We start from the raw sequence: 17,912 nt of genomic DNA, 5'->3' as shown, positions 1-17,912 counted from the left end.
TCCCATTTCAGTTAAACCTTTTTATATTTGCCATTGCCCTTATTTGGTCTTTAGTAGAGTCAGGTAACCCCCTGTAGAAATGGAGAGATGGCTCCTTATGCAAGTGGCAAGATGACTTCTTACTTAATTTTCTTAGAAGCCAAAAATTCTACCTATGTCATTCTTGCTAAACAATAACCAAAAATGAATAAATAACTGGAATTGTCTTTATATTCTAAATTCTCTTAACTTAAAAGGAATCTTTATTCCCTGAAGGAAAATAAATCCTGTGGCTACACATCAAAATTTCTTGTCAAGAGTATATAATTTGCTTTTTTCTTGACTTGAATAAATATTCTAAAAGGATTATAAAGTATAAAACTTGAATGTTCTATTAATCCTGATTAATTCAAATGCATGTTAAATATCTAGGAAAATTGGTTTTACAAAACCACACGCTGCAAGCTTTATTTGATGCCTTTAAACATAGTGGTAATTTTTAACACCTGTCACAAATCTAATGTTCTCCATAATTACGTGCAGTTAAAACAAAGCATGGTCCCCTTGGGCTATTTTGGACATAATAATCAAGTTATTAAATCAAGTATGAATTAAAGACTAATATTCAGGTTTCTAAGAGAAGTCCCCAATAGGTCTAAATAGTATGTTTTAAAATTAAAAGTAGGTTTTCAAAAATTCCTCATATATGGATTCATAAAAATATTTTATTGGTGAATGGTTATAGTCAAAATCATGCTCACACTACTACTAAACACAACATTGAAGAAAAACATCTTGAGATGCAACTTTTCATTTTTTCTTATAATTTGGCCAAGGACACATATTCATACCAGTCGATACTGAAAAATACACTGTTTTTTAAAATCTCAGGACAGTGGTAATTTTTATTTGATACAAAGTTCTTTATTTTCTAAAATACTTTCTCCTGAATATGTATACAAACTATAAGAAGTCAATTGAATGAAAGGCTTTCCATTATATCTTCATCTCTCCTCAGCCTATTCTCTGTATTTTTATTTGTTTTTTTCCAGTAAATAACTGTATACTACTTACTGAAGTAAGGAAAGCGGGAGAATACAAGCCATGTGGAAATGGCCTCCCTTACCCCCACCTTCCTTCCTGTTGTGGAGAAGAACTGTTAGGACAGATAGCCAACCCCTGGCACTTCAGCCCTAAGGAGAAACATGAACTGGGCCTTCACAGCTATTTTAATTTTTGACTGGTTTAAATATCTTTAAAGTCCCCACATGAAGCTTGAAGGACTAAGGAATCACACATTAAACAGCAAGCTTCTGATTTCTTTAGAAGTCATCTGTCTTTCCTCTCACTGTTACACATTCAGACTTGAGTTAAACAAGTCTTTTTTCTCTTTGAGGCATATTTATTGAACTCAAGACATTGTCGGCAATGATGAGAAACTTTAAGAAATTTAGGTTTCAGTTATCGTAGTGATATACTATTTTTGTTACTTCTTTTTTATTTTTATTTATTTTAATTGTTGTTCAAGTACAGTTTTCTGCCTTTTACTCCCATCCCAGCTCACCCCCAGCCCTCCCCACCACCCTCCCCTTCTTAATGATACTTATGACATGTTAGTGCTGTGTTAAGTGCTTTACTCACATTAAATTATCTTGCCTTCTCTTCAGTCCTATGAGGATGTGCTATGATTTTCCCCCATTTTATAGAAGAGGAAAGTGAATCTTAAAGAGGCTAAGCAAATCATTTGCTTCCAGTCATACAAACCAAGAGAGCTAAGACTTGAACCCAGATCTCTTGGACTCTAAAATCTGTGTCCTTACCCCCTACCCTATATGGTTAAAGTTTACTTCTGAGTGTAATCATTAGTAAGTAGAGGGGTTATTAATGACCCTAAAAGATTCATGAAGTTACTAGCAATAAGGCTTTAATATTTATCTAATCCCATGTATTGTATGGGATTTATTTTAGATACATACAAAATTCATATATATATATAAATATATATATTACATATATACACATAAATTTTGTTATTTCTCCATTCTCACACCTCTTCTCAGGGTAACCAGCCTACTATAGTATCCTTTTTTTCTATACTCATACTACTGTCTATCACATTATTATCTATGATATTACTACCACATATCTATATATACTCATATACATATATATAGGATTTTAGGTTACTTGTTTTCATAAAAACTTGATCATCCTATAAACATTATCCTCACAGATTTTTGTCAAGTGAAAATATTAAGGAAGGATAGAGCAGGGAAATAAATGATATTTTATTGCCTCGGTATTTATTCACACATTAAAATGACCTTGGTTTAAGGTAAACTACTCAAATCATAATCTGTATATTTCAAAGGTTTCCCTGCATTGCCATTGTATTTTGACAATAAAGACTTGGTAATACCAAAGCAGGCATCACACTAACTAGACTTCACACTAACTAGAGAAATTCAAGTGCAGCGGCTTCCAGAGGCACCCAGCCCTCTGCCATACCAAGACAATCCCGTCGAAGAATCATCGTGCTCTGGAGATAACAGAGATCCTCAGTGTCCCTAGATTGGCTTTAAAAGTTAATGACCTTTAGTATCAAGAAAGTCATGCAATACTCTCTAGGAATCACTCACCTTTGGACCTGGTAATCCAGGTAACCCAGGATTTCCATGTGGCCCTGGTATGCCCTGAAAATAGAGAAAAAGTCAGATGATTTTTAGAATAGATCTACATACAAATAACAGGCAGTATTTATTACAACATTCAAGTAATATTACACACTATACTTTCATTAAAATGAATATTATTTTTTAAAAATAAACTTTACATTTTAGTCTTAAAAAGAGAGGGCCTAAACATTCTCTCTTGGATGTAAATCTTTTGCTTCAAAGCATTGCCTGCAAGTGTTTACCTCTCTTGTACACCACCCCTATCTCCAGGTATATTGCTTGGTATTACTGCTAAAAGCCCCAAGAGTAAGAAGCCTAAAACTAACAAATTTCAATTGTTTAGTTACACCTTTCAACCCATGTTAACTCTGTCTGCACTTAGGTTTTTGCTTATGCTATCATGTATGCCTTAAACACTTACTTCATTTAATCTTGCCCCCTACGCCTACCCAAATCATTCAGAGCTCTCACCTCACTTCTAAGTCCCGGTTCTACCAGCAGGAAGTGATTTGTCTTTCCTACTAACTTCCATAGAAATTGCTGCATATAAAATTCATTTGCAATTAATTAATTATATGTTGCCTTGAGATATTTCTTATAGTATTGCAATCTGTTACTTAAATATGTTATTGCTATTTTAACTACCTTATGACATGTATTATTTAGTTATAGGAGTATGAATTCTTGGAAAAGAGACTGTTTTCAATATTATTAGCATAGCACTTAGCACATATTAGCCATTCAATGAATATTTGTCAATTTTAATTAATAATTGCTTCTATTTACTGAGTACCTACTATGTGCAAGTAACTGTGTTAATGCTCTATATTTCTTATTATTAATCCTTATAACATACCTGCAAGGAGGTTATTTTTACTCCTCCTTACAAGTGAGAGAACAGAAGCTCACACAATCAGCAAGTAGATGAACTAAGATTCACCTGCAGAAAGCCTTCCAGGTCTCAAGGTCCCCTACACTCATTTGGGTTTGGTATCCACCTCTGTGCTATTCAGTCATACCTTTACTTTAACACACAACATATACTTAAAAATTAAATTTCTGTCTTTTCAATTCTGAATAAATACAGCATTGTGTTTCAGAGAGAGAGAGAGACATGTCAGCAATGCAAATATTGAAGTTATACCTAGTAAGATTAACACTAAAAAAAGATTAGAATTTGTAGCATATGTCATTTGTAACATGCAAAAAAATTTTTGATAAAAAAATTTTATGATGAAAAAATTTGTGGAGAATAAGAAATTACTTGTAGATATAAGAGCAATGGGTGTAAACTATTATTTCACAAAGCTTAGTAGTACAAGAGTAAGCCAGGGCAATGACTTTAGGAAAAATTAATAACAATGAAAGTTTGAGATTTTTAAAAACAAGGATAATTTGTTGGTTATTTCCAAATGAAATAAAATCTAGAGAAGAAAGAAATGTGGAGCTGCAAGGTGTAAGTCAAATAACTGGAAGTAAAATTAGGAACACAAATGTAATTATTAGTCTTTTTAAAAAATTTTATTTAGTTATCTTTAGAAGGGAAGGAGAGAGGGAGAGAAATATCAATGTATGGTTGCTTCTTGTGTGTCCCCTGCTGGGAACTGGCCTGCAACCCAGGCATGTGCCCTGGCTGGGAATTGAATCACGATCCTTTGGTGCACGGGCCCGCGCTCAATCCATTGAGCTACACCAGCCAGGGCTAATTAGTTGTAAGAAGAGAAATACTGTTCCTTCCTTAAAGGAAGGAGGATTGGACAAATAAATGAAAAAAAAGATGGAAATTAGGAGAGGAAACTACTCTCTCATGGAACAGATGGAAGTTCAGAAACTGAAGACCATGCTGTGGGAGAACAGTCTTGGCAGTGGAGAGGGAATGCAATTAGTGCAAAGATGGACTGGGTCCCCCAGAGCAGTGGGATCCCATCTCCTGATAGAGAGGAAGGAGGGTGGATGGTTTCCAGGCAGGAGAGGGTGAATGAGGTTTAGAAGACACTCTGGGAGGAATGTGCTGAGCAATAAAAAAATAGTAAATAACATCTGGAGCCAGGTAGCATTCATCTCAGGCCTCATATGGACAAGGTTTGATGTGAATATGTACAACTTAAAGTGCTATTTTAGGGTAAATTTTTCTTTACATTGTTTGTAGGATAAATAAAAATCAGGATAGAAAATGGATTATATATGGTATTTGCATTTGTCTTTATATCGCACAGTCCTTTTTCTAGCTCTTTGAAGAATTTCTGTTAGTAAAACTCCACACTTTCTTTTCGGTTTGGAAGAAACCAATTCTAACACAGCAATAAATCTTTTGTTGGACCTGTGTAATATGAGAAACTACCGCTGATCTTTAAGGCAGCTTTTTCCCTCAGGACAAACATTTTTCTAGTCAATAGCTCTACTATTTTCCACGATGTAATCCAGGAATGCACTATTTTAAGGCAGCCCACTCCTCTTTATTTCCCAAAGTAAATGAACCCCACCTTGCACATCAAGTACAGATAAGATCATTTTGCAACTAAGAACACTGTTACAAGTAGCACTGGAACAGCCACTAATCTACAAATTTGATAATCTTTCTGGGGCATGTTCACAGAGAATGCATTGGCTGGGTGTTTATACTCAAATAGACAAGCTGCACGTGTTCCTAAATTTCTCTTGAATTGGCAAAGGTATGGCTAAGTTTGAAGATCCAGGCAGGTTTCCAAAGAGAGTACATACTGTACAATACTAGGAAAACTGTACTGGAAAGTTACTAATTTGAACAGCATGTAGGAAATGGAATCCATGTACTCACCCGTGGACCTCTCTTGCCTGTTGGACCTGGGATACCTGCTGGACCAGGTGGACCCTTGGAAAACAAATGTCAAGATATTAGAGAAGATAATAAACACATCTTTTCTCATGAGTCTTATTAAGACTCTCACTTTAGGGCTCTTTTTTAGTTCCCAGTTACCAGCTGACGGTGATTTTAAAGTAACAGGAATCCCCTTACCCTAATCAGCAGGGCTGAGTTGAAACTCAAGTGCCCTCTTTAATCTGGGCAGAACTGGCAGCAGGAAGCCTATGACTTATGGTTATAGGCACTGAATCTGGTTTTTACAGGGACCACAGCTGGTAGTTTTGTGGGTGATTTTTACCTAAATTTACTTTTACTACCGAAGGAGGAATACAATTTAGGGTTTGGAGACCAACAATGACTAGTTTTCTTCAAACACATTTCAGAAGAAGACCTGCCTTGAAAACTTAAAGCACCGACCATTTTATGTTCTTTTCAAAGATTTATACCAAGGATATGTGTAATGTATTAAACTGTTACGATGAGCTACTTCTAGCATATTCAGCAATAAATCTGCTCTATACAAAATGCAATATACCAGAAGGCCACTAACAGAGTTAAATGGTTTATAAAACAAAGTATGAAAGCAAAAACTGATCAAATTTTTAAGCCTTCTGGGTTTTTTAAATGTTATTAAGTATATCAAATAAGATTAGGAAACTACTTCTTTGCTTTCTTATATAATGCCTTACATCATCTTTTTCACTTATTTTAATAATCAATTGTGGAAGAATAAATGTTTGCTTGGGATATGGTTAGTACAGACTCATCTGTTCAGTCATTTAATGGTTGTTGGGCACTCTGCTGATAATGGCATTATTCTGGGTGTCCATAGAGCATACACATAGTCCATTTTATAAATATTCATTCATTATTGCAGGAAAAATAGTATGAGCTTTGAAATTATACATATCAAGGTTAAATCACTAGCTTTACCATTAACATTATCAAGGACCATGACCTAACAATCCTCATTTTATGTACCTGTTTTCTTTGAAAAAAGAAAAGTTTCTTTGAAACTTTCTTCTTTTTAGATATTACAATTATTTTGCTGTTTTCTAATGCTCTTTCTACATTTCAAACTGTTTGTTTTCCTTTAATTTTATTTTTTCCTTCTCCTACCACTTAACTTGATGAAAAATATCTTTCATCTTTCATGAAGTTCATAACATTGGGAGAGAAGTACTATTTCTGGTCAACCCCATACTGAGGAAATTCTGCTTCCTGAGCCATTCAAATGTTTTAACACCTATTATTATATCACTAGATTCCACCATGAATTGACTTTCACTTATTTTTTAAAAAATTTGAATTCTTTTCAAATTAGTTCTGGTTTTGCTGTTATAATCAGAAGTTAACAGCTGTTGATTTGAATTACATCCCCCCAAATAAGAACTAAAAATGAAAATCTAAAAGAAAAATTAAAACAAATATCTATTTTGATTTATTGCTTTATCACACTACTTTATGAAAAAAGAAATGACTACCACATTCACATTGAAAAGGCAGCTAATATTAAAGTTAATATTAGATACTGGGGAATAAAGGTATATCTCATATGGTGATTAAAATATCTGAATTATTTATGAGCATTAAATAAAAATCAATTTTAAATTATCTTGCACTCCCAAATCTTCGACAACAGGTTATATTTTATAGAAGCCATAGAGGCAAAGTAATTTTAGATGGCATGGCTTTTTGAGAAGAGTAAGTTATTTCCTATAAATGAAGTTCAGTACTAGAAAAAGCACTTTACCTATCAGATTATTGATTATTAAGAGAAAGTATAATTCAACTAAAAGAGCAATGGTTTTACAATCATTCAATCTAGATTCAAATCATGCCTCAATTATTTTTTACCTAAATGACCTTGGACAAGTCACACTCTCTTAGTGTTAGTATCCTCATCCTTAAATACTGATGATTAAAACCTACATTTCAGGGTTATTGTTAACATTGAAGATTTTTTTATATAAAATATCTGTGACTATGTGTAATCTGTAGTAGTTAACCAGTAAACTGTAGAGTAATTAATTTTTTTAAAAAGTGTGTATGTGTGGCACAGCAAGCACTCAGAATTGGTTATATTATTATTACTAGGGTAATACATATACTAATGCAAATGTATTTACTACACCAATACTTCTAAGTGACAGTAATGCCTGCTCAATTAATCTTGGAAGTTCTGCATTTAAAATTCCTTTTTTAAACTCATTTACTCAGTCAATGAACATTAGTAAGCATCAAGCTGTCCTAGAACTTACAGTCTAGATGAAAAAACATTAACAGATAAACACATAATTACACAGTTTACTTATGAGGAAGAAATAAAAACACGTAACCAAGAGAGAGATTAATGTGGTGCACCCCATCTATGTTGTGGTACCAGAGAAGGCTGGGAAGGTCAAGTTAGACCTAAAAGATGTATAGGAGAAAATAAAACTCCACAAACTAGAAATAAAATGAATGAGGGCATGAGTAAATAAAAATGAAACAAACAAAAAACATAGTCTTATTAAAGAACTGAAAGAAAGCTAATAGTGACAGTAAGAAAAAGTAAAACACAATGAGGTTGCTGAGACAGGCAGGATCCGGAACACATCTGATTCACAGGGCATGGTAGAGAGTTTCTGATTTATTCTAAGTGCTTTATTTTTCTGCCACTGAAAAGTTAAGGCACATAAATGACATGATCTGATTCATGTTTTTAAAAAGATCACTAGAGAATTTATGTAAAAGAGCATTTTTAAACTACCCTCCCTTCCTCAAAACCCACTGAAAACAACAAAAATTATCAAAAGATGAAAATATCATCTCCAGTGAAATGAGAAAAGAACCACAACCACAAACCACAAAACATGAAGGTTATCTTCCAAGTACAGAGAAAATCTGGTGTAAGAAAAGATGTTGAGAGATGACCAAAAACAAAACGAAAAACAAAACCTCCTCAGGCCTCAAACCTTGGACAGGCTACAGATATTTAAATGTTTATCAGTTATAAAAGTTCATTTGCCTGGCTGGTATAGCTCAGTGAATTGAGCGCGGGATGAAGATGATGTGTAAAGCAGCAGCCTAAATTTGAATTTCTGTACCACTCCACATTACTTCTTTTTGCCTATACCTATACTGTTCTAACATAAATAGTAGCCCAGATAGAGTCATCTTTATTTTAAAATTGAGTAATAACTAGGAAGAAACCAGAAAGGGAACTATGCATAGGTGTTGAGGAGAAGGGGGAGTATGAGCATAGAAACATAAATTAGAGTAAAAACATTTACAAAAGGAACTTCCGGCCAAGATGGAGGCATAGGTGGAAACACTGTGCCCCTCCCACAACTAAGTTTAAAGACAATGAAGTTTTAGTAACAAAAACACAGCCAAAACAGCAAAAATTGAACTGTACATAAGTCCAAAAATAACAAACCCTTCAGCCAGACTGGTAAGAGGGGCGGAGCCAGTGACTGGCACAGCCAGGTTGGGCAGGAAAGATTGTTAAGTCAGTCTGACCCAAGAGCATAGGTGGAGGCGGTTGGTGGATCCCAGGCATGGGGTGGTGATGGGCAGACCCAGTGAGAGCACCGGGCAGCTGGCTGACTGCGGTCACACATTCGCACGCAGATAAACCAAGCAAAGGAGTGGACAGTGAGACAGACCACTCAGACTAGGGCTCCAGCAATGGGAATTAGAGCCTGAAAGCACCAACTGGAAAGACTTTCTCAGAGTTGAGGGGCCGGGAGAGGCTCCCAGGCTCACAGAGAGTTTGTTGGAGAGATCCACAGGGTCCTGGACAGTACATGGGCCCACACACCCGGGAACTAGCACCAGAGGGGCCCAATTTGCTTGTGGGAAGCCTCAGAGGGGACAGAAATCTGAGAGAGAGCGGAGCAAAGAGCCACTTTTTCCCCTCTCTGACCCTGCGCCCGCATACAGCATCACAACTCAGCAACTGAGTTGCCCTGCCCTGGTGAACACCTAAGGTTCCACCCCTCATACATAACAGGTGCAAACAGACCAAACACTATGACTCAAGAACAGCTCAAAGCCCCAGAGCATATAATTCTAAGCAACCAAGAAACAGCGAGCCTTTCAGATGCACAGTTCAAAATACTGGTAATCAGGATGCTCACAGAATTGGTTGATTTTAGTCACAAATTAGAGGAACAAATGAAGGCTAAACTGATCAAAATTAAGGGAAATGAACAGAAAACCAATAGTGATGGAAAGGAAAATGGGACTCAAATCAAGGGAGTGGACCAGAAGGAAGAAAGAAACAACCAAACAGAAAAGAAGGAAGAAACAAGAATTCAAAAAACCGAGGAGAGGCTTAGGAACCTCCAGGACATCTTTAAACGTTCCAACATTCTAATTATAGGGGTACCAGTAGGAGAAGAAGAACAGCTACGAGTGGAAAACTTATTTGAACAAATAATAAAGGAGAACTTCCCCAGTCTGGCAAAGGAAATACACTTCCAGGAAATCCAGGAAGCTCAGAGAGTCCCAAAGAAGTTGGATCCAAGAAGGAACACACCAAGGCACATCATAATTACATTAGCCAAGATTAAAATGAAGGAGAGAATTCTAGAAGCAGCAAGAGATAAGGGGACAGTCACCTACAAAGGAGTACCCATCAGACTGTCAGCTAATTTCTCAAAAGAAACCTTAGAGGCAAGAAGGGGCTGGAAAGAAGTATTCCAAGTCTTGAAATCCAAAGACCTACATCCAAGATTGCTCTATCCAGCAAAGCTTTCATTTAGAATGGAAGGGCAGATAAAGTGCTTCTCAGATAAGGTCAAATTCAAAAAGTTCATCATTACCAAGCCCTTATTATATGAAATGTTAAAGGGACTTATCTAAGAAAAAGAAGATAAAAATATGAACAGTGAAAGGGCAGCAAACTCACAGTTATTAACAACCACACCTAAAACAAAAGCAAACTAAGAGGACAGCTAGATCGGGAGCAGAAACATAGAAATGGAGATCACACAGAGGGTTAGCAACAGGGGAGTGGGAGAAGAAGGGGGGAGAAGGTACAGAGAATAAGTAGCATAGATGGTAGGTAGAAAATAGACAGGGGAGAGGGCAGGAATACTGTGGGAAATGAGAATCTAAAGAACTTGTGACACATGGACATGAACGAAACGGGGGGGGGGGGGATGGTGGGGAAGAGGTTTGCAGGGTGGCGGGGAGTGAAGGGAGGGAATGGGACGACTGTAATGGCATAATCAATAAAAATATATTTTAAAAAGTTACAAAAGAAATTAATTGCTCTATGCAACAGAGAAAGGTTCAGTCATAGAGTTCACTATAGATTCAAAGAATTTCAAAATGCTAATTTTCTATAAAAAGAGAGCTTAAAGAAAAGTTACAAGAGATAAAAATAGCAACCAAGGTAATGAAATGAACCAGAGGAGTTAAAGAAAGATACAAAGCGCAAAAAGAAACCGTTGCAGATGAAAACCATGTCAGAAGCAATAAAAACTGATGAAATACAACTGAAAAATCAATAAAGACATATGGATGTAGGACAACTGAGTTTACACAAAGTGAAATAGAAAAAAGCAATCAGGATACAGATTATCTAAATGTTTATAGAAAATGTCATAAATATGCTACAAAGGACATTCAACATAAGCCTATTAGTGTGTCTAAAAAACATTAAAAAGTGGGGAAATGCTTGAGAATATAAGCAGGGACTTTCTATAATAAAATAAATAATCTATAGATCAAAGTCTACCAGAGAAAAATGACACAGAATTTAATAGTCGTAATGGACTTCAAAGACAATGAAATAACTGCATAGAGATAGAGAGGGAAAAACTGTCATCTATGAGCAGAAAATCTGGCTGCCCTCAGACTTCAGACAGTAACATCAGTTCAAGAAATAGTAGAGCAATCTCCACAAAGGTTATCATTTTATCATCATTCGATCTCTCCTTGGCCTTCTAAAATCCACGCTATGCTGAATGAAGTAGGACTGTCAAAGCTGAACAGCGACTTTCCCATCAGAAGAGCCCATGGATTTCCTCCACCGAGTCTCAATCCTTATCCTCTGACTTCTCTGTAACTTCCGGCACTGCTGATCAGTTTATTCTCAAATCTCTCTTCTTTGGCTTTGGGTATGATACACTATATTCTTTCCCATCTGACTGGTCCTTCACATTTCTGCTTTTTTTTCTTTTGTAACCCCAAATCAAATATTCCTCATGATCTGGATTCCAACCTTTAGTCAAACTCCTTTTCTTGAAGTTATCCAACCTTATTGCTTCAACTACAATGTTGATGGGAAAACTCCCAAATATATATCCCCCACAATGACTTCTCTTTTTACTTCAGCTTCTTCAACTTTTCCAACAGCTTACTGAATTGCCAGTAGAACTTAATGTTTGAACTTAGTTTCTTTTTTAAAAATCTTATGCTTTTATTTATTTAATTCAACAATTGACAGTCATATATGTAACATGAACATGTAAATGACTTTCAAGCTACCTACTCTTTTTTTGCATTTAATTTTAATTTTTTTATTTTTTTATTTTAATTGTTGTTCAAGTACAGTTTTTTGTCTTTTACTCCCATCCCAGCCTACTCAACCAGCCCTACCTGCTCCCTCCCATTTCTACCGCCACCCCCCCAGTTTTTGTCCATGTGTTTTTTATACTTGTTCCTGGAAACCCTTCCCCTTTCACCCTGAAATTCCCTCCCCTCTCCCCTCTGGTCACTGTCAGCCTTTTAGTTTCTTTTCCTAAAATCAACTTCCTTTCATAATTATTGTTTTTAGTAATAATATCACCATTCTCTCCATGTACAGGGTTAAAACTTGAATTGTCTCTCATTCTCTCTTTTTTTTTTAACTTCATCCCTAGGTCCAATTAATTTACTAGTTCTACCAAACCTTCCTTCAAAATATGTCTTGAATCCCACCTTTCTTTTGCATTTTCACTGCTGTCATCCTAATGTCCTAGTCTTGTAACAACAAGGTAACAGGAACTTCCTGTCTGGACATTGCTATCAGACTGAACCTCCTGTTAATATGCCTGCTTAGAAACCTACAAAACCCCCCACTGAGAGGATGGAGTTAGAGTTGTCACTTCAACAATCAAGATTACCCAAAACCTGACATCTAGGTTGGGTCTTATATTTGTCTAACATTATTCAGCTTAACACTGTGAAAAAGTTTTGAGCTTTAGAAGCAGAAAATCTGGCACTAAATCCTGGCTCTATCATCTATTAGTAATGTGGTTATGGGCAAGTATATTAACTTTCTTCTGGCCTTTAGTTTATTCAGCTGAAAATTTTAAAATAATAATGCCAACCTTACAAAGTTCTTTTAAAATAAGATAATAAATGGAAAGGATATGGCAGAGTGTCTGCCACAAGGTAAAAACTCAATAAATGATAATTATTGTGCTATTTTTCCTATATAAATTATGCAAGTTCCTTTCACCTACCAAAATCATATCCATTCTTTGGGACCTAGGTTATAATTAACTTTGTCCACAAGAACATATCCTAGTGGATATCCCCCAGCTCAGCCTTAAGTAGTCTTTCTTAGAGGTCCCTTCAAAAAACATTTTTCTTATCTTTGAACATATATATGCTATACATTTAGTTTGTATCTCTCAGTAGCATTTATCTTACTTTACCGCGAGATATAGTAACACATGTACTTCTTACAGCCCCATATTGAAATGTACACTCCTTCTGAGCAGTGATTGATCTCCACATACTCTGTGTTTCTGTTTTACTCATAGTAGAGACTACACAGATTTCAGCTGAAAATTATTGCTTTACCTGCCAATGTTGAAATGACAGTTTTTGGTTCTGTAGAAGAGATTAATGTTCATCTTATCATACTGACTTTTTCTGAAGAATTGTATCCATACCATTTGTTTAATATGACCTACCCAGTAGCTCACTTTGGTTATTATTATGTTGGTAATTAATTGTCATAGCTAAAAAGAGTTTATTTCTGCTAGGTGGTGAAAGACAAATACCGTCTGATCTCACCTTTAAGTGGACCCTAATCAACAAAACAAACAAGCAAGCAAAATATAACTAGAGACACTGAAATTAAGAAAAAACTGACAGTAACCAGAGGGGAGGTGGGAGGGGGGATGATTGAGGGGAGGGGCAAAGGTTTTCAGGAACAATTATAAAGGACACATGGCCAAAACCAAGGAAGGTGGAGTCAGGGGAGGGAGGTGGGGACAGCGAGGGTGGGGGGTAATGGGAGGCAAATGTAGGCAACTGTACTTGAACAACAATAACATAATTTATAAAAAACAAATAAATAAAAAATAAAGACTTTATTTCTCTAATAATATATTCTTCAGGTTTTATTTGAAAACCTTTAAGCATTCATTCTAATAAGAGTTGCTCAAGATGTAATAAATCACTTTGAGTAGTAACCACAAAGGAAACCGGAGCTAAGTAGTATCATCTCCTCCCAGGCTACATTCTGTGGTTTCCGGGACTAACCCAATGGCTTATATTTTATTTTCATCAAAATATACTTTAAGATATATTTTGATGTTCTTGAAATTTAAAAATTAATTTCCAAAGAAATTGAAATTAAGGTAGAGATATAAAAGGCAAAAACAATGTTTCTCGTGTTATGATTTTAAATACATTTACATGAGTTCTAAATCATTTCAAAATTCTTCAAATGGTCATTTTTAATTGCACCTACACAATAAAAGAATTTCAGAGCTCAAAAACTCAATCTATTATCTCACAGCTTTCTTTACATATTATTAAATAAGTGACTTGGTTGGATTTTCTATTGACTAGACTGATAGGCTGACAGATTTTTTTGTCTGAGGTAGATGGAGCTTCTATTAATCCATAAGTACAAACTGACTATATCATTAAAGGTTAAATGAAATATATTACTGAGAATGCTTCATAGAAATTAAAATATTTTATTTAGAATGATAACATAGGGGGTTGCTTTTTCCCCATCAATGATTCACTACAAAATTAAATGTATCTAAAATAAAATTTCACTCTTTTTTAGAGTATTTGATGCTATTGTGCTAAAACCATAGTGAAGTGGTATTTATTTTAGTCTACTATAACTTTTATATCCTTCTCCTAACATGACTATGCATTAAGCTCATGGTTTTGGGGGGTTTTTTTAATGAAAAAGACTGGTCTATACTTAGCAGTTGAATTCCTGGTTGAATCTCAACTGAACAAGAAAAACATATAGCTTACTCACCACTTTTCCAGAATTAAGTAACCTTTTCAGTCTGCCAATATAAACCAAAAGAAGAAGTACACTATTCCTGCCAGAGTTGCATTCTGGTTGGATGTATTATCACAACCATAAATTCAATCACTGCAGCCATGACACATTTCTGAGACAGACCTGATCTGTTCTGTGTTGTTCAATCTAGAGAATTCTTTTTGAAACATATGATAACTGAGTGCATTAAGACATTTAAAAAACAACTTACGGGAGGTCCAGTGTCCCCTTTTGGCCCTCTCAGATTCTCCATTTCGACCATTGTATTAAGATCCTCATAATAATAATAATAGTCATAAAGCTCACTTTCATAGTTATTTTCAATGGGATAAGTAGCATCAGGATCAATTTCACCTTCCTCCCTTAGATGGAGATGATTATCCACAGGTGGCTCATCTGTTGCTCTGTGCACAGTTTCATTTAAAATCTGTTGGAGTTCCATGAGTTCGTTAGTGTGTAGATTTGCTGTGATAGCATTCTTGAGATTAGTAGCTGTACCTTGTTTTCTGTGTGGAAGAAGAGATGATATCTTCTTAAACAGTGAAGTACCAGTTACTCCATCACTATGTTGTGTGATATTGCTGGATGCATTTGAGAGAGAGCTGAATTTCTCCTTGATATTTGTTCTTGCCTCACTGAGGAGATAATAGGTCTTTGATAGGCTTGAATGTGTCTGAGTGTATTCCTCAGTAATGATTTCCTTGTCCCGAATCCCAAGATCCACAGCAGACACATTCCCTGAATGAAGAGAAGTTAACTGAGATCTCAATATCTGGTGCTCTTGTTGATTATGTGCGACGGCAGATTCATTGTTGATGATATTTGGAACGCTTTCGCCTTTGGTCAGTGTGTCCTGTGACGGTACTTCTTCACCAAATTGTTTAGGCAAGGGAAAGTTTTCTGGCATTTTAGGTGGTCCAATCGTTGCATGAAAAAGGCTTGTCCCGGGGAGACACGTCTGTTTCACATGTTTGCAATAATCTGCAGATGCTTCGGTAGTAGGAATAATATCCAACTGACATACTATCCCTTCAAAATGCACAGAATTATTATTCATACTTCCTAAGGTAAACACACTGTTGGAGTCAAATGTCTGAACTTCTGAAAGAGTCTCCGTGCTAAAATATTTCTTTCCACACTCAACAAACATTGAGATAACTTGGCTTCCAATAGTGATGGCAAATGAGTGCCATTGCTCATCATGAACCCTGTAGTTGAAAAATACAGACTGCTTTCCTCCAAGGTGTATCAGTAATTTTCTAGGTAATAATTGAACTCCTAATTGCAGTCTATTTTTATTTCTAATGCTGAAGAGAAATGCATTGTTCACTCTATGTGACTGTAACCCAATTAATATTGTAAATGGATGTCCTAAATTGACTGGTAAAATTTTCACAAGAGGTGATTCAATATAAGCATCATTTGTTAAAATGACACCTGATTCTGTTAAATGGATTCCCTGAGGTAATGGTGTAGATGATGATGGTACAGCAGTCAGTGATGATGAGTGTCTTACATCTTTGCCTCCAAGGCCTAGTTGATGAAGAATATCTATGCCTGGAAATTAAAAAGAGAGAGAGAAAGAGAAAGAAAGAAAGACTCTTACTCTTATGCATTCATGTGTTCATATAAATGTTTGAGTATGAGAAAATCTTCCTTGTCTGTATCACTAGTAATCCCTAAAATAAGCATCTTCTATCAATAACTAGTTCCTAGGTAATGAGAGATACAGAGAGGGAAAGTCAAAACTTATACTCCATAATTTTAAAAATGCACACCCACATACACATGCACACACACAACCCAGCATCCCTATGCCTGAAATTTAATTAGTAAATAAATGTTCTCTCATTTTCCCAATCAATTAGGAATCTTATTATTTATACCTATCAATATATATGTTCAAAGTTTCCCAGATGTCATTTACTTCTGTAATTTAGAACTTAACATGTGATGACATCTATGTTAAAGAGAAGCTGGGGATATACAAAAAGAAGTTTAAAATTTGGAAACCATTTTATAAATTATAGTTTGAAAACTATAATTTTTCAGGCTGTATTCCTTTCTAACCACCATGGAATTTATAAATCTCAGAACAATTCTCCTTATGCCTGATACCTTAAGTGTGTGTTGCATGTAAAGTACTCAGTCACCTTGATATCTCCCAGACAAGTGAACTTAAATTCCTATTGCGTGTGATTGGCATGCTTTTCTTTCCCTTCCAGGTTTTTCTGTTTCCCATATTTTCCTCAGTCCTCTACAGTAATTTTATATAATCTGTAGACTTTTTTCAATATTTATTATGTAACATAGATTACTTATAATATAGATTTTATATAATTATACAGTTTGCAGGTTTATTTTTTACTATGATGTTACTAATTATGTATCGCTTACCTCCCTTACCCAGTTAGAAACTCTGGTAAAACAGATTCTGTGTCTGATTCACTAGTGAATATCTACCATCCCCACCTTGCAGATAGTTCTGTAATTTCTGAATGAATGAATTTGCCCCATCAGATTCTAATCAGATATGTTATTCACCTCTAGAGGCCTGTAAGATTAAATACCACTTGTAAAGAAAGAGAGATCTTTTCTTAAAGATGTAGAGTAGCTTTGCAGCCATATGATCTTTATTATCCTTTGGGTTATAACTTTCCCATCTGTATCTTTGTACATATATCATACAATAATTCTCAACAGGAAATGTCAAAGAACTATGAATTCATATAACTATGATAAGTAAGGAAAAATAAAAATTTTAAAGATTAGCCAGGAACACTTTAAATCATCTTAGTTTTCCTTTTATAGAAAATTAGAAGCTATTTGATAACTTATATTCATTACAAATAGCAAACATAATGGCAGATATCACACCCAAGTCTGACAACTATGTACAACAATGAAAAAATTACTGAATTTAACTCTTGCATAACCTAGCAATACAATTAAAGCATTTTCTCATTAGAGTGATTTATAAAATGCACAAATGTCTTAAGGTTAGAAACACCATCATTTACTTATTTGTCCTTTATTTATAAAGTAGTCGTAATTTAATAATAGCTTTAAATGATCTAAGTGTTCATATACAAGATAGAAAAAAATCAATATCTAAGATACTGTAAGTGTCTCTCAAACATTTCCACCAAAATATTCCTAACAGCAATTTAGAATG

The 17,912-nt window shown here is 35.2% G+C and overlaps 1 protein-coding gene across 1 annotated transcript in view; it reads right to left on the bottom strand.

Annotated features, from left to right (window-relative positions):
* COL24A1 (collagen type XXIV alpha 1 chain) overlaps positions 1 to 17,912 on the bottom strand; it is a 337,900-nt gene that overhangs the window by 293,338 nt on the left and 26,650 nt on the right. Inside the window, exons 3-5 of the mRNA XM_037060934.1 lie at positions 14,949 to 16,294; positions 5,452 to 5,505; positions 2,619 to 2,672 (exon numbers count right to left, since the gene is read on the bottom strand). Coding sequence (XP_036916829.1) covers positions 2,619 to 2,672; positions 5,452 to 5,505; positions 14,949 to 16,294 — 1,454 coding nt within the window. The remainder of the gene's footprint in view (positions 1 to 2,618; positions 2,673 to 5,451; positions 5,506 to 14,948; positions 16,295 to 17,912) is intronic.

Source organism: Sturnira hondurensis, unplaced genomic scaffold (assembly GCF_014824575.4).
Source record: "Sturnira hondurensis isolate 20B ecotype Veracruz unplaced genomic scaffold, ASM1482457v3 Scaffold0013063, whole genome shotgun sequence".
NCBI classification, from domain to species: domain Eukaryota; kingdom Metazoa; phylum Chordata; class Mammalia; order Chiroptera; family Phyllostomidae; genus Sturnira; species Sturnira hondurensis.
This window is presented reverse-complemented; position numbering and strand designations above follow the sequence as displayed.